The 26,133-nt window shown below is 40.6% G+C and overlaps 1 protein-coding gene across 1 annotated transcript in view; it reads right to left on the bottom strand.

The window, feature by feature from the left end:
• Positions 1 to 24,921, bottom strand: part of angpt1 (angiopoietin 1) — a 177,560-nt gene extending 152,639 nt beyond the window's left edge. Inside the window, exon 1 of the mRNA XM_048595854.1 lies at positions 23,911 to 24,921. Within this exon, the coding sequence (XP_048451811.1) occupies positions 23,911 to 24,210 (300 nt within the window). The 5' untranslated portion in view covers positions 24,211 to 24,921. The remainder of the gene's footprint in view (positions 1 to 23,910) is intronic.
• Between the last annotated feature and the right edge of the window lie 1,212 nt (positions 24,922 to 26,133).

The raw sequence follows: 26,133 nt of genomic DNA on the forward strand, positions 1-26,133 counted from the left end.
GAAAGGAATGGGACTAATTAGATAGCAGTTTTTGGAGCTAGTATAGGCTAATTTCCTGAATGGTCCCCTTCTGTCCTGCAGGATTCAATGATCTTATATGTAGAGTCCTGTGGAATAGTCTGACTCACTGCTCATAACTTTGTCAGGCTGGCTGGGTCACCAAGCAGTTGGAGAACTGGCATTAAGCCTTGACAACAAGGTGCAGGGCTGGATGAACACAGCAGGCCAAGCAGCATCATAGGAGCAGAGAGGCTGACGTTTCGGGCCTCGACCCCTTTGTCATTTTAATGGGGGAGGATCAAACACACTTGAGACATTTAATTGGACTACCCTGTGATTGAAGTCCCTGGAAGCTGAAATCCCATCCTCAGAGAGTGCTGGCCAATTAGAAGTTGACAACTTGTCACAGTGGAACGGGAGCAACTGGAGGCATTGTGCCCACCTAAGAGCCCAGAGTCATGGACAGACTCAGAGATAAATGAGAGCAGAACGGGGTTCGCAGGATGTGTGCCATTAGAGAGGGGTACAATAGGGGTCAGGGTAGGAGCAGGGCCATGGCTTTCTGCAGACATCCCTCTGCCTAATGTCAGGTCTCTCGATTAGGGGTACGGGTGCCTTAGCAGATGGTTCAGGGAAAACGGGTGTCAATTGGTTAATTACTGCCATTGACACCCTACATTGATGGCTGGGACTATCACATCAGTTCCTTATGTAATTATGGCAGTGGAAGATTTTCAACATGTGAAAACCAGCAGGGTCTTTCCTGTGATTATGTGGGCCTGTGTTTTCTGTGGTAATGGGCTGCAGTAAATCTAGTTCACTATTCTTCTACAGATGTAGCCTCTCCAAATGAAAGTTTCAAACTGTTAGTGTGCTAATTTTTAGATTTCCAGCATCAGAAGCTTTGCTTTTTAACCTGTTATAGCTTTATTAAATTGATTGTCGCCTTGTTTGCTCCTGTACCAACTCCTGGATCAGCACACTCTCTCATTCAGTCAGATTAACACTGTCTGGTTGTGGAGTCCTTCCCATCTGTTTTGAGGTTATTCTGAGTCTCATAGAATGATACAGAACCACCATTCCCCATCCCCACCTCAAAACTCTACACTTTTGTTCAAGTAATTCTCAAAATCCCTGTCAATGGGATTGTTCCACAGTTTATCCCTAGCCACTTACCATCAGGGATGCATCTTCACTGGGCCTTGCCAACACCTAGCAGAGCCTGATCAAACATGGCTGGATGTTAAATCATTAGGACTTTGAATTTGTTGAGTTTAGGCCAGAACATTGCAGCAATATTTCATTCTAGGAAGCTTATGGATACTTTCAATTTCAAAATGATAATTTCTCAAGTGGTTTCTCATATTTGTTTCAACTTCTTTTATGAGTTTAATTAAATAATTTGAATTTTCAGGAGTGGTTAAGTTCAGTATTAATCCCATCCATCTGAGAAAACACAGCAAAATAGTCACGAAGACTGGATCAGGTCACTGAAAAATTATATGCTGTTCAAATCTCAAGTGTGCATTGGAGAAACTTTCAAAAGACTAAAGGTTCAGGAGAAATTTATTTACCCAAAGAGTGATTAATACGTGGAACTCACTACCTAACCAAGTGGTTGAGGTATTGGTGTAGACACAAAAAGGTATTGACAGATTAACTGAGCAGGCAAAGATATTGCAAATGAAGTGCAATATGGGAAAGTGTCCCTTTGGCAAGAAGATTAGGAAAAAGAAACTTATATAGATAGTGAGAGATTTCAGAGCTCTGAAGTACAAAGGAATCTGAGTGCCCTTGGTCATGAATCACAAAAGGTTTTCATACAGGTACAGCAAGTAATTAGGAAAGCTAATAGAATGTTATTATTTATCAAAAGTGGAATCAAATACAAAAGTGGAAGTTTAACAGGGTACTGTTGAGACCACATCTGGAGTATCATGTACAGTATTACTCTCTCTTTTTAAGGAAGAATGTAAGTTCATTGAAAGTAGTTCAGAGAAGGTTTACTAAGCTAACACTTGGAATGGAGGTATTGTATCATGAGGAAAGATTGGACCGGCTGGGCTTGTATTTGCTGCAGTTTATAGAGCAAGAGGTGACCTGGTTGTAAAACTCTGAGGGGTCTTAAACAAAATGGATGTGGAGAGGATGTTTCCTTTTACGGGAGGATCTAAAACTCAGGGGAAACTGTTTCAAAATGAGGGGTCACCTATTCACAACAAAAATTACGTGAAACGCTTTCTGTCAGAATGTTGTAAGTTTTTTGAATTATATTCCTTGACCAGGGGATAATCTCCCTGCATTTCTTTAAATAGTGCCTTGTTTATATTTAGTGATTAGTTTTCTGAGGTAATTTGATGCAACTAATTGTTTTACTTCAGCTTGTGAAAATGACATATCTCCAGGAGGAAGCCATTCAGCCCCTCGAGCCTGTTCTGCCATTTGATTCGATCGTGGCTGATTTACAACTTACTCCCTTGCTAAACAAGGGAGTGAAATGTTATCAGGGGTAGGTGGGAATGTGTCTTTTTTGTTGCAATCAGATTATCCATGAATTTATTAACTTACGGTAGCAGGCTTGAGGGGCTGGATGGCTTACTCCTGTTCCTTGTTTGTATACATTTAAGGGGAAGCTGGATAAACACATGAGGAAGAATTTACTAGAAAGATATGCTGAAATAATCTGGTCTCGGAAGAGGTTTGCGTGGAGCATCAACACCAGCATGGAACAGTCTGGCTGAATGGCCTGTTTCTGTGCTATAGACATTGCCATATGAAAGCAAACAATCGGATATGATAATAGAGATTCAGGGTGAGCTTGCCAATTGGGTACAAAATTGACTTTACGATAGGAGACAGACGGTGGTGGTAGAGGCCTGTTACCAGCTGTGTTCCACAGGGAGCAGTACTGGGTCCGCTTTTGTTTGTCATTTATGTAAATGATTTGGATCAGAATTTAGAAAGCATGATTAGTAAGTTTGCAGATGACACCAAAATTGGTAGTGTAGTGGACAGTGAAGAAGATTACAAAGAGATCCTCGATCAATTGGGTCAATGGGCTGAGGAGTGGCAGATGAAGTTTAATTTAAATGAACACAAGATACTGCATTTTGGCAAAACAAACAATGACAGAACTTACACAATGGTAGGACCCTGGTCGGATTAATGGTCGGATCCTCATCCTGACTGCTTTAATGCTTGGAACTAATGTAGATCCAGTCCAAATCAAACATTACAACCAGTAAAATTGAAAATTCCAAAATAACTGTGGCAAGTCCAAATACAGACTGTCACATTTTGATTGGAGCTCTGCTGTGTCTGTGTGCCATTATATCACAGTTGATGTTATTTGTTTAAATATAAATCTGTTCAGACACGCTTTGACACATATCTGGGACAGACAGGACTGGAACCCACGAGACCCCTCAGTCATCACAGTTGATACTTTTACAAAAACCAACATAGCCACAATTAGGCTCGGCTTTTATTCCAGATATTATTAAATTCAAATTTCACCCACCTGCTACAAGAGTATTTGAACCCACTTCCCCAGAGGTTAATCTGTGGAGGTTCTGTTTTGCTACCCCAACCCCAGTGACATTACCATTGCATCACAAAGCTCCCTTCACCACAATTGATGAAATAACTCATTTAATGGGGAACTCTTGTGAAAAAATGAGCCTTTCAGGAACAATATCACAAAGCACTTCTTCACAAAAAGCGGATTGGAAACCCAACCTCTTTCCCCAGCAGAAGCAGCATTTGATGCTCAGGTTGGGGAGATAAGGAGATACAGTTGAGACATTTCAAAGTTGACAGTGATAAACTTCAGAGGGCTGAGGATATCAAGAGCTCTTGAACCGAAGCTGATAGTTGTATGTAAGTTTATCCCTCAATCAACATTAATATCTTCTCATTATCACAATTACAATTTGTGGGAGCTTTCTGTGCACAATTGTAGATACTGTTTGTTGCATCACAACAGTGGCTACATTTCAAAAGTACTTCATTAAAGTGCTTTGGTGTGTTCTGAAGTAATGAAATGTGCTAAACAAACACAAATTTTCAATTCTTTAACAGTCCTATAAACACGCAATACACTAGTCCCTGTTGTTTCAGAAGCGTGAAGGTTCGATTTCAATACAATTCACTGCACAAAGTTGTACATTATCACATTCATTCCGCACAGACATAGTGAGCACACTCACTCTGGATAAATGAACCAGATGATGTATTTGTTCACAGTAACTAAAAATGAAGCCCAACCGTAAATCTGCATTACATGGTTACAAGTCTTTGACTTTTCAGTTCACACATCTACCAAGAAAAAGAAGGCCAGCATGTTCATGTTAAGTATGGCCACACAGTAATGTGTGTGTAAGGATTGTAGTTGGGGGCTGACTACACAGCCTTTTGGGGCACTGGCATTGAGGATTATCATGGAGGAGGTGTTGTCATCTATCCTCACTGACTGAGTGTCTTGAGTACACTCGCCGTGTAAATACATTTAGTAATTGCTGATATAATGTAATGTACCACTAATTGGAGGTGAGGATTCAGTGATATTGACTGTGGATTTGTATCTGTAATTGCACACTTTCAATCAAACACTAATAGGGGTCTGTTCAGTTATCAGACTCTCACAGTGCCTCAAATGAAAGTAAATATCATTTTGCTCAATAAAGAAATGTCTTTGGTTTGTTGTTGGATAAAGTGAAACTCCAATGTTTGTTTGTTTTCTTCATATGCTACTGTACAAAGTCAAACTATTTTAGTGACTTTGTGTGTATATAAATTTGTTATGAATAAAGTATATTTTTTAAATTTAAAAAACTAACATACGAAATTACATTTGTGTCTTTAGATTTTCTACTTATGGTCATAACAAATAGGACAGGAAGAGGCCATTTAGTCCTTGGAACCTGCTCTGCCACTCAATGGGATCATGTGTAAAATTCCACATCGATCCTTCCCTACCTGGAAATTTTGACATTGATTTTGTTTTCATTGCTTTTACAACCATCAAATTTTCTCATTCAGAATGCGTGGATATGCACTTGTAGATGTCAAATATAGTTTACTGCCTGATACCCTGATTCTCTTAGTGTCCAAAAGCCTATAGATCTCGGTCTTGAGTATACTCAGAAACTGAACATCCATAAATCTCTGGCTGGAGAATTCCAAAGATTCACAACCCACTGACTACCACTCAACGCATAAAGTCGTTCCAATCCCCACGGCATCTGCCAGCAATTGTCAACCTGTCAGGAAGTGTCTAGAACAGTGCTTTCCAAAATTCTTCCCTGTGGGACTCCATTTCAAGGCTTGGAAATTGTCATGACCACTAATTGAAACCTGAGAGATGTGGAGGGAGAAGATCTGGGAGCAGGCCATGGAGGTGGGAAAATCTGTGAGAACAGGGGAAGGTGGGGACAGAACTCTGTGGCAGCTCTTGCCTCTCAGCAACATCTCAGCTCATGACATCATTTAAGGTCCTGTTTTCGGAAGCCCAAGAGTAAGTCTCAAAATATGTATTTTTGAATGACAAAGTCACAGAATAGTTACACTTTTCTCAATGGTGTTGTCCATAAATCCTATCCTTTATAATCACCTCCAACAATTTACCCACAACTGAAGTCAGACTCACTGGTCTATAGCTCCCCTGTTCGTTCTTACAACCTTTCTTAAACAAAGGTACAACATGAGCCACCCTCATCAGGCACCTCACCCATCATATAGAAGATGCAAACATTTCTGCAAGGGGTCTCACAGTTTACTCCCTTACTTCCCACAGCATTCTGGCGTACAATAGATCAGATTCCGGAGATTTTTCCACCTTTATATTCTCTAAAACCTCCCGAACTTCCTCTTCTGTAACGTGAACTGATTTTAAACATCACAGTTTATTTCTCTGTATTCTCCAGACTCCATTTCTCTCTCCATAGTAAAAACTGACATGAAATACTCATTTAGTATCTCTCCTATCTCCAGGGGTTCAACACAAAGATGACCTCCTTGATCTTTAAGAGATCCTACCCTCTCTCTAGCTACCCGCTTGCTCTTAATGTATTTGTAGAATCTCTTTGATTATCCTTAACTTTATTTGCCAATGCTATCTCATATCCCCTCTTTGCCTTCCTGATTTCCTTCTTAAGAATGCCCCTACACTCTTTATATTGTTTGAGAGATTCAATTGAACCAAGTTGTCTATATCAAAAATAAGATTCTCTTTTATTCTTGACTAGAACCTCAATATCTTTATTCATCTATTGTTCCTTCATCTTACCAGCATTACCCTTCATTCTAACAGGAACATAACGCCTCTGAACTCTCGTCATCACACTCTTGAATGCTTCTCACTTGTCAGGCATCCTTTTACCTGCAAACAGTCTACTCCAATCAACTTTTGCAAGTTCTTGCCCTTGTCCTTCAAGTGATAGAGGTCACAGTTTAGAAAGGTACTGTCTAAGGAGCTTTGATGATTTGTTGCAGTGTACCTTGTAAATGGTACACACTGTTGCCACTGTGCATCAATGGTGGAGGGACTGAATGTTGAGGATATCAGATGGGGTGTCAGTCAAGTAGCTTGCCTTGTCTTGGATGGTATCAAGCTTCTCGTGAAATTAAACTCGTCAAGGATACTCAGCCAGTTGACATTGTAGGTGAAGGGAAAAAGGGTGGTGCATGGAAGTAGGCATTAAGTTGACATGGGTGATTAGGGGCTGTGGGAGATGATAGGGGCAGAGTTGGGTTGGCATGCTTTGGTATGGGGAATATGTGGAAGTGAGGGGGAGTGAAGGATGGAGGAATGTTTAATATTTCCCTCCTTGCAGACGGGTAACGCACCCCTTTTCATGAAAGCAGGCTGTAGGGTGGCAGACCACGTATTAGGGACCTTGGGGATGTGGGTTGATGGGCAGAGAGTGGCATTGGTGGGGCATAGAGACTGGGTGAAGTGAGGGGGGATAAAAGACCATTTTTAGTTTTAAACTTTAAGCAAACTGCCGGTGCCCGTGGGCAGGTTTTACACCCAGCCCATCTCAGGAACAGTGCAATTTGTCAGAGTCTTCCAGATCACCTGGCTCAACTCCTCATCCAACTTGGCCCCACCCAGGACCACGAATCTGAAGTGTGGACCCTCCCACTCCCATTGTTAAAGATCATGATCGTGGAGCTGAGATTTCTCCAGATCTGTGCCCCCAAACACGGAACAAAAATTGGGGCCTACGTATGCAATGTGTACGCAGAGATTTACGTAACTGGAGCTGACTAAAGTTAACGCACAGTTCTGTTAATGAAGATAATTTTCATCATTGACACATATATTAGGTAGCTTGGGTAATTTGTAATTATAGTACATGCAATTTTTTGTTGTTTATGAAAAGACGGATGTTAGGAGAAATGTACTAGTTGACATTCCATAGTCATGAGTTTCTATCTTAACTGTCAGTGTCTTAGTGTACAGTCTGTGGCAGTGATTACACACATCACTTAAGGAATTATCCAGGTTTCTGAGGCATGTAGGAAAATTGGTAGAACAGAGCGTTTTAAGACTATATTTTTTCTTGTTATAAGCTTGAGATTTCTTGCTATTAACAGATCATTCATTAATTACCTCTCCCTTTTTCTAAATTGTGTATCCCATCAGCCATCTTGTCATTATTTATCTGGAATAGGCAAATGTATCCCCTTATCAAGCACCTGATTACTTTATGGCTACTGAACAAGATGAGTTGGAAGAGAGAAGTACATTGGGAAAGGAAATCGGTAAGCAAGAATGACAGGTCACGAGACTCTTGTAACAAAGCCTTGGGCCAAATTTCCAATTTAAATACTAATCCTGTTTAGCACATTATTTGGCTCCTGTTGTGAACATGTTAGATTTAGATTAAAGCCCACTCTGCTCCCTGCCTAATTTTGCAGTTGTTAATTCTATTGACATCAATCCACATGGTACTACAAATACCAATACCCCTGGACTGGGAGGCCTGGGTTAATAACATCTCTGAACAGTTTGATTCTAAATATAGGTTAAATGAAAAAAATTAAAAATTGGAAATGACTATCGAATACCATGGCATCCTTTCCTTCCCCTGAAAGGCTCCTTTTTTATATGTTTTCTTTAAACATTCCCAGTTCTACTAATGTTGTATATATACTTTGTTCAAAATCACCCTTCTAGCCATCAACCCCATCCTGCCCCTCCCACAGCCTAATTGGATTTTGGGAACATCCAGCTCTCTCCCATCAAAAGCAGAAGGGAAATCATACCAGGCTCTGCAATGTACTGTAATGTTACCTTGAAGTTATTGCTCATTATTCACTTTAACCTTTTTCCCCATATCCCTGCAAATAATTTTGCATCAAATTATTGTCCATTTCCTATTACTTTTGAACATGCCAGCAAAAAAATCCAGTTGTTTCCCAGAGTTAGCAGTCAACAGCTTGAAACATGAATGACACTCAAACACACCACAGACAAACAGGCAGGGAATTACCACAGAGATGGTAAGAACTGCCGATGCTGGAGTCAGAGTTAACACAGTGTGGAGCTGGAGGAGCACAGCAGGCCAGGCAGGATCAGAGGAGCAGGTAAGTTACCATATGTTGAATCAGTGTGAAGGCACCGCCTTCTCATACAACTGATCACCTGGGGGCTACAAGCAGGTAACGTCCAAACTGAAAGCCACATACAAGACGCTAGAAACTGCAGAACAGTTGATTCTATTAGTTTAACTGATAAATGTATAACTGTCAATTAATTCTGGAGCAGTACAGGATGAACTGCTTTATTTGTTTCCATATGATTCTAAACAAAAAGGGATTGATTAATCTCAATTTTAATCTCCCATTTTTCTTCTGGTGATCAGTTCTGTGGTCTTCTTCTGGCTACAAAGTTTTGCCTGCACTACAAGTTTCTGTGGTGAGGGTTTAGTACATGTATGAGGCTAAACTGTATTTGAAGTCTTGCATGTAAACTATGTTGTCTGTTTCCGCTTCTGGGATGATTTCCAGTATTCTCATATTCTGTGGAATGTGGACTGACTAAATCTGCAAAATATAACTAAAATAGAGATTATCCTCTCCCTGGTCCAGTCACTTCTCTTAATTAAACCACAGTATTTCAAAATGATGGCCTGTGTGTTTTGTTTTAGAAAACATCTTTTTGAAATGTAACGAACAGAATGAGGACTGGGAGATTCTTGGATTTTTAAAATTCTCTTTGCTTTCAAATTCCTCTGTGGTGTCATCTCTCCTTGTCTATGTATTCTCTTCCAGTTTCACAACTCTCCAGAAATTCTGTGCTACTCCAATACAGTCTCCTGAGGTTTGAATCATCACACCATTGGTGTCGGTACCATCATCTGCTTGGGCCCGAACCTCTGCATCATTCTCCCCAAACCTCTCCATCTCTCATAGCTCACCTTTCTCCTTTAAGGCATTCCTCTAAACTTACCTTTTTGATTGTTCATCTGCAAAGCACCTTTGCAGGGCTTGCTATCTTAAAGTTGCAATATAAAGGCAAAAGTTGTTGTATTTAAAAGACTGTTTAAGATTGCCTATAAAGCAAGTGAAAACAATTTTAGTTGGGCATTAAAAGGGAAATTGGATTGTTAACTAAAAAAGAAAGAATGTGCAGGGTTACAAGCGAATGTTCTGGGTGGATTGTTTGTTTGGAGAACTTCTGCAGACACAGTGGGCTGAATGGCCACCTTCTGTGTTGTGACAATTCTGTGATTCTGTTATTTCATTCAGTTGGAAAGGGTTAATTGACTAATCGGGGAATTCTGTTTTCAGTAATACACAGTAAGACCACAGCAGTCTCAAAGGTTTAATCATCCACCACTCTATCGTAGTCATCATTGTTCATGGAGAGTCTGAAGCAGATTTTCAGCTAAAGGGAGGGTAAGTTTGCACATTCCAGCAGAACACGTGATTCCAAATGACCTTAGATTTGTCATGTAGTTGGCATGTCACCCAGCCCTCCCAGGGTGTGTGGGACTACTGATCCTTCCTCAGTGGCAGCTTAAGCAGAATTTGATGCTTATCTTCGTTCCTCAATATTTGCGCAATGAGATGAATTATACTGCAATGATGACAACCCTTTGCCTGGCTCTTCAAAAGTGCTAGGATCTTACACAGATTTCCTTTCTAGGTTGCTGTCAAAACTTGCAAAGAATTAATAGATTGACAACGTCCCAGAGTCAATTCTCCCTTTCCGTAAATCAAAAGCTTCAGTATTTTGGAAGTTCCTTTACAGTTTGATGGGAATAAAATTGTGGTGTTGCAGTGGAAGGTAATACACCAATATTCATTTCTTTGATTACGAGTAAACTAAATAGATTTATGAATGATGTTGGTTGAGGGTGAGGTATTGGCTCAGAGCACTGGGAAGAGCATTGCCCTTTTTGAAAACAGTATTCACTATTTATCCATAAACGAACATTTAACACAAACAATCTCGACAGTTATCTCATTGCTGTTTGTGGGATATTTCCCTCTGTGCAAATTTGGCTGCTGTACTTACTAGACTACAACAGTGACCACCCTTCAAGAGTAGTCCATTGGCTACAAATTCTTTGGGATGTCCAAAAGGCACTACATAAATGCAAGTTATTTCTTTCTGGCAGTCTTGTAAAGGGGTATTGCAGTATTTGAGAGATAGTGGTTGCACAGGTACATACGAACGTGAGGAGGCTATTCGACAGATTCAAGGTTGGGACAGATAGATTTTTTTAATCTCTCAGGGGATCAAGCGATATGGGAAAGTGGAATTGAGGCAGAAGATCAGCCATAATTGTATGAAATGGTTGAGCAGGGTGGCGAAACTGGAGATCTCATTTGAAATCTTGTTTCTCACATTCTTAAAGGCAAGCCTGTTCCATAATTTAATGAGATCCCAACTTATCTGTATTGTAACTCCATCCATCCACCTTGATCTGAACCCTCAGTACCCTTACTCAACCAGTCTCAGTGTGTATAGGGAAGGAGAGTCTAGTGACCAGCAGATGTATTTATTGATACAAAATGGCAGTGATTGTGCATCAGGTTCAAACAGTCACACATTGATTTAAGACACCTGTCCAATGTATGACATTGTCCTCCAAAATATCTTCAAGGAGGGGACATTTTAAGAATTACGGAGTGAATAATTCCACATCCTCAGGGTCCAGAAATAGGCCATCAAGTTATTCTGCAACAGTTCATTAGGCAGCTAATTACCAGTTGACTCCAAACATAGCTGAATTTAATTGTGACAGTTCACCAGCCAAAGCTCATTGCCAAATAATAGTATAAGCTGATACAAAACATGGGTCCATAGGAGGCATCTCAGCTACCCCAACCCCCCACCCTCGTGATTAACTCAGCAACAAGGAAGCTGGCCTGTGCAGTGTCAGTCTGATCCTGAGGCCTCTGTAATGCTAATTGTGAAAATGTCACCATGCACATGCCAGAGATCCCAAGCCGACATGAACCAATTGATGCCAAGAATGGATCGTACTTCCCGGATGGTGCAATAGCTGGAAACTGAGTCAAAATTGGAAACATTTCCGGTTCAAAGAAAGTTCAGCATTTCTGGTTGATTAACATGGTTTCATCAGAAATTACAGCACTGTAGTTTTACTGCAACTGCCAAGCGATATAATTCATCATTGGCATTACCCTTTTAAACTCATCTGTTTGCTCAGTGATCAGTCAGATTTGTTTAAGCTTCAATCCACTGAGATTGTTTGGTAATAACTCCCTGGAGGATGTTGTGCTAAATGTGCTGTTCCGGAATTGCTGGTAGTTAAACTTTCTGCAATTAGAAAACAAAACTTGCATTTACTTACAGTTTTTCAAAACCTCAGGATGCCCCAAAGCACTTCACAGCTAATGAAGTACTTTCGAAGAGTAGTCACTGCTTTCATATAAGAAATGTGTCAGCCGATTTATGCAGAGCAAGATCTCACAAACAGCAATATGATTGCTAATCATATAATCTATTCCTGTTATTAATTGAGGGATAAATATTTTCCAAGACATTGGTGGGAACTCCCCTTCTTTTCTTCAAAATGCTGCTGTTGGATCTTTTACACTTGCCCAAGAGGCCGTTTAATGCTTCATTATGTGTTATTTTTAAGTATTGACAGACTGCAGTTCCATGCTTGGTTTCAACACTGTGATGGTGCCTTTTCAAAACATTGTGACTTGATTGTTGTAGAAGAGTGGACTGTGCTGATTTTATACGAAGAACAAATTACTTTAAATCATTCCAGCCCCCATAGTCCCACTTCCCAGAATACTGAATGCTTAAAGTCTGTACATTGCATCACCTCCTCAAAAGATGCTTGTGGTAACCCCAACAGTTATCAGTATGGCACAGATCACTCCCTCAGTCACCTCTTCTACAGTATAAGAAGCTGTTTATGGCAGAAACAATTGAAACCATGACATTAGCATTGAGCTAACACACTCACAGATTAAAACCATTTGCACTTGCTATTGACTAATCAACTTCTGCTAGGTTAGTATATCACAGTGTACATAATGACTGATTTTAAAAAACTGAAAGTTCCGAGTTAAGATAGACAAAGCATTTGTAATTTCTGTGTTAAATTGAAGAACATTACTGAAAGCGATGACAGTAGATAGGCAATGGCAAGCATTTAAAGGAGGAAACACAAGAATTGTTCATTCCTGTCTGCACAAAAATAAAACAGAAAAAGTGACCTGACCTTGGGTAACAATGGAAATTAGGGATAGTATGAGATCCAAGAAAGGGGCTTACATATTGGCTAAAAAAAGCAGCAGACCTGAGAAGTGACAGCATTTTAATTTTCAGCAAGTGAGGACAAATGGATTGATGAAGAGGGGAGGGAATTGAGTAAGGGGGAAATGCAAGAGTAAGCTTGCACGGAACATACAAACTGATTGTAAAAGTTTCTATTGGTATGTGAAGAGAAAAAAAGATTAGTGAAAACAAATATAGGTCCCCTACAAGCAGAAATGAGGCAAGTTATAATAGGGCATAAAGTGATGGCAGAGCAATTAAATACATATTTTACTTCTGTCTTCACCAATGAGGACAAATAACACCTCAAAAATGTTTGAGAATACAGGGTCTAGTGAGAGGGAGTAACTGCAGGAAATTACTACTAGTATGAATATAGTGTTGTGGAAATTGATGGGATTAAAGGCCACTTCTAGGTTGCAATATTCTACAACCCAGAGTACTTAAAAAAGTCGCCTCAGAAACAGTGGATGTCATCTTTCAAGATTATACAAACTGTGAAACAGTTCCTTTGGATTGTGCTGTAGCTAATGTAACCTCACTATTAAAAATGACGTAGTAAAGAAAACAGAGAATTATCGATTAGTCAGATATTAGTAGTAGGGAAAATGCTAGAGTCCATTATAAGGCTACAGACCATAAGATAGCAAAGCAAAATTACACCATTTGGCCCGAATCTGCTCTAACATTCAATCGTGTCTGACATTTTTCTGAACCCCATTCTCCTACCTTCTCCCTATTACCCTTGATCCTGTTACCAATCAAGAACCTATCCATCTCTGTCGTAAATACACTCAATGAGTTGGCCTCCACAGCCTTTTGTGGCAATGAGTTCCATAGATTAACCACTGTCTGGCTGAAGAAATTCCTTCTCACCTCAGTTCTAAAGGGTCATCCCTTCACTCTGAGGCTGGTCCTCAGGTCTTAGTCTCTCCTACCAGTCAGAACATCTTCTCCACATCCACTCTATCTCAGTATTATATAATTTTCAGTCAGATCCCCCCTCATTCTTCTTACCTCCATCAAGTACAGACCTCAACCGCTCCTCATGTGACAAGCCCTTCATCCTCAGGATCATTCTTGTAAACCGCCTTTGAACCCCCTCCAATGCCAGCACATTCTTCCTTAGGTACAAGGCCCAAGACTGCTCACAATATTCCAAATACAGTCTGACCAGAGGCTTATACAGACTCAGCAGTACATCTCCATTCTTGTATTCTAGCCCTCTTGAAATGAATGCTAACAGTATATTTGTCTTCCTAACTACCAAGTGAACCTGCATGTTAACCGTAAGAGAATTCTGAATTAGGACTCCCAAGTCCCTTTGAACTTCATATTTCCAAAGTGTTTCCCTGTTTACAATATAGTCTACATCTCTTCTTTCTACCAAAGTGCATAACCTCACACTTTCCTACATTGTATTCCATCTGTCACTTCTTTGCCCACTCTCCGAACCTGTACAAGTCCTTCTGCAACCCCCCCACTTCCTCAACACTACCTACCCTTCCATCTATCTTTGTGTCATCTGCAAGTTTAGAAAAATGCCCACAGTTCCTTTGTCCAGATCGTTAATACATAATGTGAACAGTTTTGGTCCCAACATGAACTCCACTCATAACCGGCTGCCATCTCCACTCTCTGCCTTCTGCCAGTCAGCCAATACTCTATCCATGCCAGTAAAAAATTTAATAGCTGAGCACTTGGAAAATAGTGATGGGATCAGTCAGAGTCAGCACGGATTTATGAAAGGAAAAGTATGCTTGACAAATCTACTGAAGTAGCCACTGGATGTGGTGTATTTGGACATTCACAAGGCTTTCTACACCATCCCATGTAAGAGATTAGCATGTAAAATTAAACTGCATTTTTTTGGGGCATTTCTGAAGAAGGGTCCCTGCTCCTCTGATGCTGCCTGGCCTGCTGTGTACCTCCAGCTCCACACTGTAGGAATAAATGGGTCCTTTTTCTTAGTGTCAGCCAATGACAAGTGGAATCAGTGCTTGGATCACAGCTATTGACAATATATATTCATGATTTAAATTACGGAACAAAATGAAATACTTCCAAGTTTGTCAATTATATAAAGGTGGGTGGAAGGGTGAACAGTAAGGATGATTTAGAAAAGCTTCAATGTGATTGGGACAAGATGATGGCAGATGAAGCATGATGTGAACAAATGTGAGGTTATGCACTTTGGTAGTAAAAACAAGAAAGAAGTTTATTATCTAAATAGCAATATGCTGGAAAAGGTGAGATGCAACGAGACTCGGGTGTCCTTACACATCTTCCTGAAAGTAAGCATGCAGGTGCACCAGGTGGTGAGGAAGGCAAATAGTATGTTGGCCCTCATAGCATCAGGTTTCAGGTAGAGGAGCAGGGCTGTCTTCCTGTAATCACACTGGGCCTTGGTAAGACTACGCCTGACGTATTGTGTGTAGTTTTGATATCCTTACCTGGGGATAGCTGTACTGGCCATGGATGGCATGCAACAAAGATTCCTGGGATGGCACGACTGATGTATGAAGTGAAGCTGGATCATTTACAACTATATTCGCTAGGGTTTAGAAGAATGGTGGGTGGGGGCCAGTGGCAATGTCAAAGAAATTTATAAAATTCTAACAGGTCTAGATGGGGTAAACACAGGAAATCCAATTAAATACATATTTTGCTTCTGTCTTCCCATGCCAGGGAGTCCAGAGCTAGGGGGTCACAGTCTAAGCATTCGGGGTAGGCCATTTTGGACTGAGATGAGGAGACATTTCTTCTTCCAGAGAGTGGTGGGCCTGTGGAATTCTCTGCCACAGTTTGAGCCAAAACATTGAATGATTTACAAGAAGGAGTTAGATATAGTTCTTAGGGCTAAAGGGATCAAAGAATATGGGGAGAAAGCAGGAACAATGTAATGAGATGGATGATCAGCTACAATTATATTGAATGGTGGAGCAGGCTCAAAGGGCTGAATGGCCCGCTCCTGTTCTTATTTTCTATAATTCTATGAAACAGTGCTTTCACCACAGACGAGGATGAAAGCTGGTTCCCTCAGTTCAACATCCCACCTGAAAGATGGTACCTTGGACAGGGCAGCAGTTCCACAATACTGTCCTGGGGCAGTTTTTGCTCAAGTCCTGGGATCGGCCTTGAATCTATCATTCTGCGTCAAAGCTAAGAGTACCCACTGAACTACAGCAACAATGCAATTGATCCTACCATTGCAAAATCACTGTCCTTCTGCAATTCTTTCTTCATAAACTTTTAACATGTAGTTAGAAATATTTGTCAAATCACATTGCAATTTTCCCCTAACTGAAGTGTAAGTAGCAATCTTATTATTTTAACATATCATAAGTCATTCATTACTTGTCAACAAATGCATGGAAGACTAGACTTCTAATTTCTGGCTAAAAAACGCAAGGTTACTGACCGGGAATTTGTTGGAGATTCTCTGTTGTATACACTCAATTCTGCATGAATAAGAATGACGGAAAGAATTTCACTCCATGCCTGCAATCGGTGCGATATTTATTGTCCAATCTTTACTCTTGCACTGTTCCATGTTATTGCTGATACCTCAGGTCCTTATGCAAGCTGTCCCTCAACGATGCTGGAAGTGCCTTTCAATCACCTTGCTGTTAACCTCTCACAACTCCCTAGTCTTTCTCATGTGAAAAGTTCAGGGAATCAAGCAAAGATCCCAGTCACGAGTTGATGTGCAATGTATGAAAGGGCCATACGTGGAACTATTCAATAACAAATGGTGGACATTCCATCAAGTATTTCAATTCACAGAAGACTATACCGTAGAAGAAAACTACTCAGTCCATTGTACATTTGCTAGCCCACTGAAAGAGCAATCCCATTAGAACCTCTTGCCCTGGTCTTTCTACCCAGCCCTTGCAATTTTCAGGTGGACTTTGGTTCCATGTGGTTGATCAATTTTTGTCTATTGATCTAGGTTATACATGGATGCTCACTCTCAGACACATGCACACTGATTCACACACAGTCCCATTCATATCACTTATGCAGGTCAAGAGCTTAATTGAAGGATTTTCAGTTTAGATTTGTTTTCTCTTTTCTTTTATTAACTGTACTTTAAGACATGACAGAGGAAGAACCTTTATATGCAGCAAATATTACTGAGTTGGAAACTCATTGCCTTGTGAGGTTGTGGAGGTGGAGATGATCATTGATTTCAACTGGAAACTGGATGACCATGAGGAAAATGAACTTACAAGTCCATAAGGAGTAGATCTGACTGGATCGCACTAAAGAGAGTCAGTATGGAATTGATGGGAAGAATGATGTCCTTTCGTTTCTGACTGGCACTAATCAGAGAATTGAACACAGATAAGAATTCCCATTAGTATCAACTTATTGACCTTTTCAGAGGCACTGACTCACCTGAGCACACTCTTAATTCAGATTTCCAAGGCTTGCGTGATCTTTCACCTGATGTACAACAATAGCTCATCCACAACACATAAGTGATAGAGAAGTAGAGAAATACTTGTAAGGAAGATGCTAGATTTTCATACGTACAACATGTCACATCTTGGCAAATGGGTAAGGCCAGCCCAGTGATATAAATCAGGAAAATGTGGGCAGGGGTTATCAACTGATCAGCCAGATTCAGTGTCTGTTTCAGATTTTACAGCTTCCAAGGCTGAAATGGCGTATCTCACAACATGCCCTGGTATTTAGACTTTACCCTTAACCTTGAAGATCTTTTACCCTGTAACTTACAGTGAGTCTGAGCTGATGATAATTTGAAGAATACAACATCTAAACACCTTGTCAATTTGACAGTTCCCTTTTAAAATTACTTTTGGCAGGTCATCGTGATAATTTTAGTAGGTCTTCTTGACAGTTATAATAGGTATCTCTTGACAATTTTGACAGTTGATTTGAATAAGTTTTTGACAATTCTAATGAGCTTGACAGATAATAAGATTATCTAATATTTGATTATATTCATTCCAAAAAAATCCTTTATTGTCCCCAAAGGGTACCTTCCTTTTACCTGGGAGCAATGTACCCTAAAGGTCACCTGACTTCCCCAAAAGATGTCCAGGACCACATGCAAAAAGAGTACTTTACCTCTCCAAAATACTTCTCTGGCTGTCTAATGAAAAGCCAAAGCTTAGACCTACTGTTAAAGTTCTGGACTTGAGTGAAGGCAGCCTATAATTCAAATGATCAGCTGTATCCATGAACCATACATGTGTGAACCCTGACCCAACCCTACTCCTGCCCCTGAAAAGACATGAAGTGCCATGTTCAAGGACAGGACTTAAAATTTCAGGGCTCACTCAGCATTTCGCTATGATGGAGTGCTTTCCCATCATGGTGAAAATCCAGGCCTAGGAGACAGAGAGGGAGAGGAAAAGGAAGAAAGAAAGTTTCTGAAGAAGGGCCCCGACCCGAAACGTCAACTTTCCTGCTAATCTGATACTGCCTGGACTGCTGTGTTCCTCCAGCTCCACACTTTGTTATCTCCGACTCCAGCATCTGCAGTTCTTGCTTTCTCTAAGAAAAATTCATGTTTTTAAAACCTTAAACAATAATACACTACTTGAAGAAATGAGGCTGAGTTACTTAAATCATTGCCCTTTCCAGGCTAGAGAGAATCACTGACATTACATTAACAAGTAACTTTCCGCAGTGAGTTTAACGGGAAGTCAATGTGTCAATCCAGCAAGTTCTTAAAAATAATGGGAAAGCTGAGGATGAGTCTATTAGTGTAAAATAAATGATATAGTGGTGTAAATTGACCCATCAGTTCTAGAGATTTGCAGTTTACAGCATTGATCTTCATCTTCTACCTCACTGGCTGACTTGTACATTAATAACACTATGCATTGTTAATACTCCAACAAGATTCAGTCCCAGCAGTGTAAAACAATTTGGGTCATTTAGAACTGGTTTATCCATCCACTGTAAAATTTTGCTGTTGGAATGTATAATTTTAAAAGCCTCACATTACAAGCCCCTAGAGATAAGCTGCGAGAACTGCTGAAATGTCAAAGGTGGGATAGATTTGATTTAAGACTATTTGAGATTCGGTACAATGCTCAAGCTTATGTTTGGTCTGGCAAAAAGGTCTGTATCTTGCTGTCCCTCGTTTAGCAGGTAGCTGATCCCGGCTTGGGTATCTCTGTTTCACCAGTGAATAACAGGAACACGCCACTTTATTAAGACAATTATGTTGAACAATCACACCCAAGGGGAATGATCGAGGGCTGAAAAAAAGCACCTGCCATAGAATTGTAAGAGTAACTGCACAGGAACTCCCTCAGCTCCAATAATTATTAAAGAGATCTGTTTCAAATAGTTCTAAAAATGCACATACATTCACAACACACACACACACACACACACACACACCAGACACATTAGACACATCTAATAAAAATGTAATATTGAAACTTTTTAATTGACTGCAACACCCAAAATATTTTAGGACCAAAAGCTTGCGTTAAGTAGTCTTACCTTACTTTAATCATAATAGACGAGCTCTAAATTCAAAGCTATCCCTCTTGTTTTTCGCTACCCACCCTAATCAATCGTATCAATATTTTAAACATTTTCAATCCTAGCAGCCCCACAATCCACACCTAACTTCTTCTGTTTTGTACTTCAGTTCCTTCAAGTTAAAGTCCAACATTCTACTTTCCAATTATTTTGTCTATCTATGTACACCAGCTTGACGTGGCATGTATACCTGATAATATATACTTTTAAAAATTATAGCACAGATGACCATTTGGCCCTTTACTGGCCAGTATATAGCCACCCAACCTTATCTCATTTTTCAACATTTGGCCTTTAGCCACATAAATCATAAAATTGCAGCACCCAAACTGCTTTGTTCCTTCACATCATCAATTCTCTCCAAATAATAAGACAACTTTGTAATTTGTTTTCCTGGATGTGTGGATGATTTAGCACTTGCCCATACTGAACTTCATTTGCCCCAGATTTGCCCAGGCAGTGCAGCTGATTTTCAATATAAATTATCACTGTTAAGTAGTCAATGTAAGAACAATTAGGAGGATGAAAATATCACTTAGAATCACCCAAATAGTAGCTTACTCACTCTTACTCTGTCTATCCCTTTGTAACATTTTGCTCTAAATTATCCAACTTACTTCATGTCATTAGCAAATCTGGATAAAGGACTCTTGATTCCTCCCTGCCAATCACATACATGGTGAAAAACTGAGTGCCCAGTACACATCCCTGGAGATAACCACACATCACATCCCATCAATCAGAATAAATTTTCTTTATCACTATCCTCTGTCTCCTGCAAATTCTCAAAGATGTCATAAGGCTACTTCCAATTTAATGAGTTTTTACTTCTGCAATAATCTGGCGTGCAAAATGACATATTGTTTTTGAAAGCCCATCTAGACACTATCTATTGGCACTCCCCTACTCACCATGCTAATGACCTCTTCAAGAATATTCATTTTGGCTAGGTAGACACTATTTTTCACAAATCCATGCTGAATCTCTGAACAAGTCCTATTAATCCATTTGATCACTCATACTGTCCAGAAACTTAACCAGAGCTGACATTATACTGACATGTCTGTAATTACCCACATTCTCTCTCTGGCTCTGGAGTTGGGATTGACTTGAGTTTTAGGTCCCTTCTTTTATTCACATCTATGCCCCCTATCGACCCACCAGTGCTGCTTCCCACCAGTGGACAACTGATCAGGGAGAGAGAGGCAGTCAAGCCCCCGGACTGAAGGGATCACCTGGGCCACATATTACCAAGGTTTGGGATTGGTTTAAAATCTCAATCAGTGCCCTTCCACCCTGAGTTGTTATTGGAGCTTCAGACTTAGACACCAGCTCATAAGGGCTAGTTATTCAATGAGATGGGTACTGCCAGTTTTTGTACTGGCATTACAAACAATTCCATGAAATTGACAGCACAGAAACAGATTATTCAGCCCAACTGCTTCATGCAGAAGTTTATACAACACAGGAGATCCCCCATTACAGCATTTCCTAACAGTCCTTTCTCCTTCTTCTGTTTCTCCTGCTTCCCTTTCAATATACTTGTATAATTCATATTTACCGTCTCTTTGGTAGCAAGTTCTACAATCTTACCCCACTCTGGTAAAGAGTTTTCTCCTGGTATCTACTTTAATGACTGTCTTATATTGATGGCGCTGTATTGTGGACTCCCATGGAAGTGGAAACATTTTCTCTGCATCCACCTTATTGAACTGCATTCATAATCTTTAAGTTTATCTATTGCATTAGTCCTCAGTCTTCACTTTTCCAGAAAATAGAGCCCTGGTATGTATAACCTTTCCAGTTCTCACACGATCCTTGCCAATCTCTTTTGCACTTTCTCTATGGCCTCTATCTGTAAAGTAGAGGACATGAGCAGTACTCATCAGCACTGAATGTTTACGTAGTTCAATTGGAGGCTCTGAGAAGCAAAAATTAGTCAGCCGCTGGCTGTAAATGGATAGGATTGGATTTGGACAGTTCAAGTTTCCTAGAAAGCCTCAGCTAGTTGAATGTTTCTTCTGACTTTAATTTTTCCATGTACAGAACTACAGAAAAGCAAATGGACTTTAGGTTAACACAGTAGGGAAGCTGGAAAAGGTGCCCATAAAAAACAATGAGCTGGATAGCATTCCATCTTGATTGCCCAAAGTCTGAGTGACCCCAGCAGCACACTTTCAGTTATAGACACTCGGTTATATGGAAAATGTGATAGTAAGAGACAAATGCATTTTAAGTCATTTTTGCTGCTGCATTAACAGTTCTAGAATTCAAGCAAGTTAACAGAACAGCTTGCCAAATTTTCTGTTGCACAGCTCACCACGGCAACAGATATTGCAAATTCTGTCCTGCTTCTAGTGTGCTTAAGTATTTGAAGAATGCCACTCACCCTCCTCAAAGCTTCTCACTGTTTCGAATGATGGTTTATGTATTCTTACAGTCCTCATTTGGAATCAGAAAGTTAGGGGTGGTGGTGATGGGCTGGGGGAGATTAGCGAGGAGTGGATGTTGGTGCTGCTGGTGGTAACACATTCATCTTCCAAAAAGCTTGTATAATCAGGACTTGTCCCCATTTGGTCACTGGTATACAGCCAACATATAATTGTGTCATAAATGTTGCTTTTTGCTATGATGAGCGTGTTCAATTCAGCCTCATGTTTATAGACTTATTTATACACAGAGCAGCCTTTCCATTTACCAGATTGAAGAATAACTGTTGAAGACTGAATAGATCTCCCTTGCCTGTCCTAAACATTCAACGAAGCTTTTGTGACAGTACGGCTGTGAACTAATTACAACTGAGCCAAAAACCATTTGTGGCAGGTCCAGTGAATTACAACTGTTAAACTTGTTAGTTCAGTTAAGGAAAAGCTTCACCTTAACACCAGGAAATATGGACAGATGCAGAATATACATCCAACATTTAACACAACCCGCACACGTCTTTACAATCAAAGCAGAACATTGTGGAGTGAATGTTGACTTTGTGTGATCTGGACCATAATGAATTGGTAGCCTCTTTTCAATCTCTCCTCAACTTTATTTCCATTATTGTGACTGAAATGAGACATAAAGCAAAACTGTACAGCACAGGAGGCTATATGGTCTATCATGTTTATGCCAGCTCTCCACAAGACCAACTCCATAAATCCCATTCTCCCATTTTTTCCTCATAGCCCTGCAAATATATTGCCTTTGGAAGCTTCTCAAGTTTCCTTTTGAAAGCCATAACTAATTCTGTCCCTACCACTCTCTCAGACAATGCATTCCAGATCATAACCATTTGCATTCTTGCACAAGGTCAAAATGACCACCTCCATTAACTTGTGCAGGTAACTCAAAGCACGCTGCTTCATAATATCACTAAGCTGCACAAGTTATTTAAACAACATTCATTCATAAACCGTAAAATCATGCACAGCCCAACCTTCACAATCACACAAAACATATTGCATATGTGATTGAACAGAAACAATACATTTATAAAAATGTCATACCACAAAGTGTAAGCATGAAGTACAATATCTAAAAATCTGCAATACATAAAATGTATACAGTATATAAAATATGTGCAGCACATAAAATATATTCCAGTATATACAATAACATGCTGCAGTTGGCTTGAGATAACTCTATTAGACCAGCTTTAAGGACATCCCTGGATCATTGCAGTTTTGTAAATGCAGTACAACCTATGATCAGCTTGAGCTTCTGACTAACATCAGCAATTCTCGTGAAGATTCACCAGTCTAACTGGGCATCCAGTATCATTGAATAGAATAGCCAATGTGAGTTAAGCTGAAATTCAAGCTATTTGCCAGCAAAATTTGAAGCTCAACTGATGTGACCAAATGTTAAATCATTGTGGGGGGCCACATTGATATATACATTGTACAGAGGATTGCCTTTCACTTGTCACATGAAGACTATTCAACACAACAGCAAATAATATTAATGTAACACCTTTGACATAGCAAAACATCCCATTATCAAACAAACAAATCATACCAAGTCACATAATGAGATATCGGAACAGAGGATCAAAAACTTGGTCAAAAAAAAGAGGATTTAAGGAGTATCTTAAAGGAAGAGAGAGTAATGAAGAGGCAAATAGGTTTAAGGAGGGAATTCCAGAGTTTACAGCCCAGAGATGAAAGCACACCTACTAATGGTGGAGCAATGGAAACCAAGAGTAATTAATAGGTTAGATCTAGAGAAGCACAGATATCTCAGAGGGTTATGGGCTTGGAGGAGGTCATTGAGGCTGTGAAGGGATTTGGAAACAAGGATCAGAATTTTGAATTTTAATCTGTGCTGGCCCAACATAGGTCAGTGAGTACAGAGGGTAATGGGTGAACAGGACTTGCTGTGAGTTAGAACATGGCAGCAGAGCTTGGATGAGCTAAAATTTATGAAGGGTGGAACATGAGGGACTGGTCAAAAGAGCATTGGAATAGTCGTCTGGAGTGCCAGCAAAAACATGAATCCTGGTGTGAGTTCTATCATGTTTGGTTGTGATGCTGTAGTCTGGTACCCAATGTGAGTTGAAGCATTGACATTCGGGAACTGACAATGCAAGAAAGGAAAACAGAACAAGCTCTTACCTTGCGTAGCCACTGGGTGTTGTTGTCCGACCTGCTCTCTAGCTGCTGCAGCTTCTGCGAGGGCCACTCCTGGTCTTCTAGGGGTGCGTCCCGTTGTAGGGAATTGCTGCTGGGCTGTTCCGGAGACCCGCGGCAGCCTCCCTCCGGTTCAGGCAGGACAAAGGTGTAGCTGCATGCTCCGTGCTGAACCTTACTGAGCCTCCTGCGGCCTCCCTCCGTCCCTCTTGCTTGCCCACTGCAACCAGCATGTGCCAGGGCAGCACATAGCAAGGCCACTGAGAGAGAATCCATCGCCCACATTCTCTGTGCTATCACTCCTTTTAGCCTTTCTGGAAGTAATAGGCAATTATAACCTCTTCAATGCTGCAAACAACTTGAACTTTCAATGAGGGAGTGCAGGTGATTTCAAAAAGAAGTTTTATTCTAAAGTAAGGAGGATCAAAACTTTGTTTATTCCTTCCCACTCTCTCTCTCACACACACAAGGTGAGTTCCCCACTTCAGCACCAATCTTTACTGAAAGCACTCGGCTGTTTCCCAGTCTGTTGTTGAGTGGAAGTTCTTCAGCCTGTGCACTGAGCTCTGGACTGTATACTCCTCACTGAATCCTGACTTGAAGAGCACAGCGTCAGTTCAGACTGCAGGGAGGCGTGCAAAGACTTTGACAGGAATGTATACGCCACTATGCTAAGGATGCCTGATACCTCAGTTGCTCAGGGATCATCTTACACACAAAAAAACACAGCGTCCATCCAGCTTCGAGCATGTGGAGCAGTCCAGGCACACGCCCCCTCCTCCTGACCTTACTATCGTCCTTATCTGCTTCAGTCCACCTTTCGGTTTCCTTTTGACAAGCCACCAGTGAAATCTGCTCGAGTTTTCTTTGGATGCGAAGAAGCCGAGAATCCGGAGTCTCTGTTCAGAAACTGGCGACCACAGCTTGCTGATATAATGTTGTGGCGAACTGCAAAGTTACTGGAGGCAATTAGAATAAATTACATGGCTCTCTGAACTGTTCAGTACCCAGCTGTTTTAATAAAAGCAGAGCACAGTCGGAGATTACAGTGAATTCCGTATTGTTTCGCTGCCTTCCTCTGGTTTTGAATTGCTGCCAATTGCTGACAGGCTTGTCAACTTCTGCTTTTTACACTTGCAGATCTGTAGTTTAATCTTTTTCACTCTCTCTGTCCTGCCCAAATATTCTATGGTGATCTCTCCCACTCTCTCGCTCACTTTCTCTCATAATCTCTCTCCCACCATCTCTCTCAGATCTCACTTTGTGTCTCTGAAACCGTATCACTTTTCTCATCTCTCACATGCTCCAATTCTTTTTCATTCTCAATTTCACATTCTGTCATTTCTCTCTGTCCCTCCAATATTCTATCTTTCCAACACTTATTCTCTTTCTCAATTTCTTATCCTTGGTCTCTCAGTCTCTCTCACATTCTCTTTCCCTTGCACTTGTTAATTCTTTCTCTCTCTCATTATCTTCCATTCTTTCTAATACATTCTGTCTTTTCAATTCTAATACAGGCCCTTCTCTCTTCCACTTGTTTTCTCATTCCCTCTCTCATCGTGTTCCATTCTCTCCCCTATTCTTTGTCTTATATATTCCCACTCATTCACTTTCTCAATTCTCTCCTGGCTCAGGGGTGGACTGGTGGCTCAGTGGTTAGCACTACTGCCTCATATTATCAGGGACCTGAGTTCAGTTCCACCCCTCAGGCAGCTGTCTGTGTGGAGTTTGCACATTCTCCCCATGTCTGCATGGGTTTCCTCCAGGTGCTCCAGTTTCCTCCTGCAGTCCAAAGATGTGCAAACCAGGTAGATTGGCCATGCTAAATTGCCTGTAGTGTTCAGGGATGTGTACATTAGGAGGGTGGGTCTGGGTGGGATGCTCTGAGGGTCAGTGTGGACTTGTTGGGCTGAAGGGCCTGTTTCCACACTGTCAGGATTTTATGATAATTTGTTTTTCTTTCACACATTATCTCCATCGCATTCTCTCTCATTCTCTGTTTTCCTCTGTAGGTTTCATCTCTTTCTGTTGCATCTCTCTGAACCATCTAAAAAAGTTTACAAACACTGTATTACTATTACCAAGATGTAATTTTCTTTTTGTCTTCGTTCATGGGATACAGGTACTGCTGGCTGGCCCATTTCCATTCCCTCTCATTCTCTCTTACAAGCTGTCTCTTTCATCCTCTCTTTCACATTCTCTGTCACT

This window comes from Rhincodon typus, chromosome 4 (genome assembly GCF_021869965.1).
Source record: "Rhincodon typus isolate 14 chromosome 4, sRhiTyp1.1, whole genome shotgun sequence".
NCBI classification, from domain to species: Eukaryota; Metazoa; Chordata; class Chondrichthyes; order Orectolobiformes; family Rhincodontidae; genus Rhincodon; species Rhincodon typus.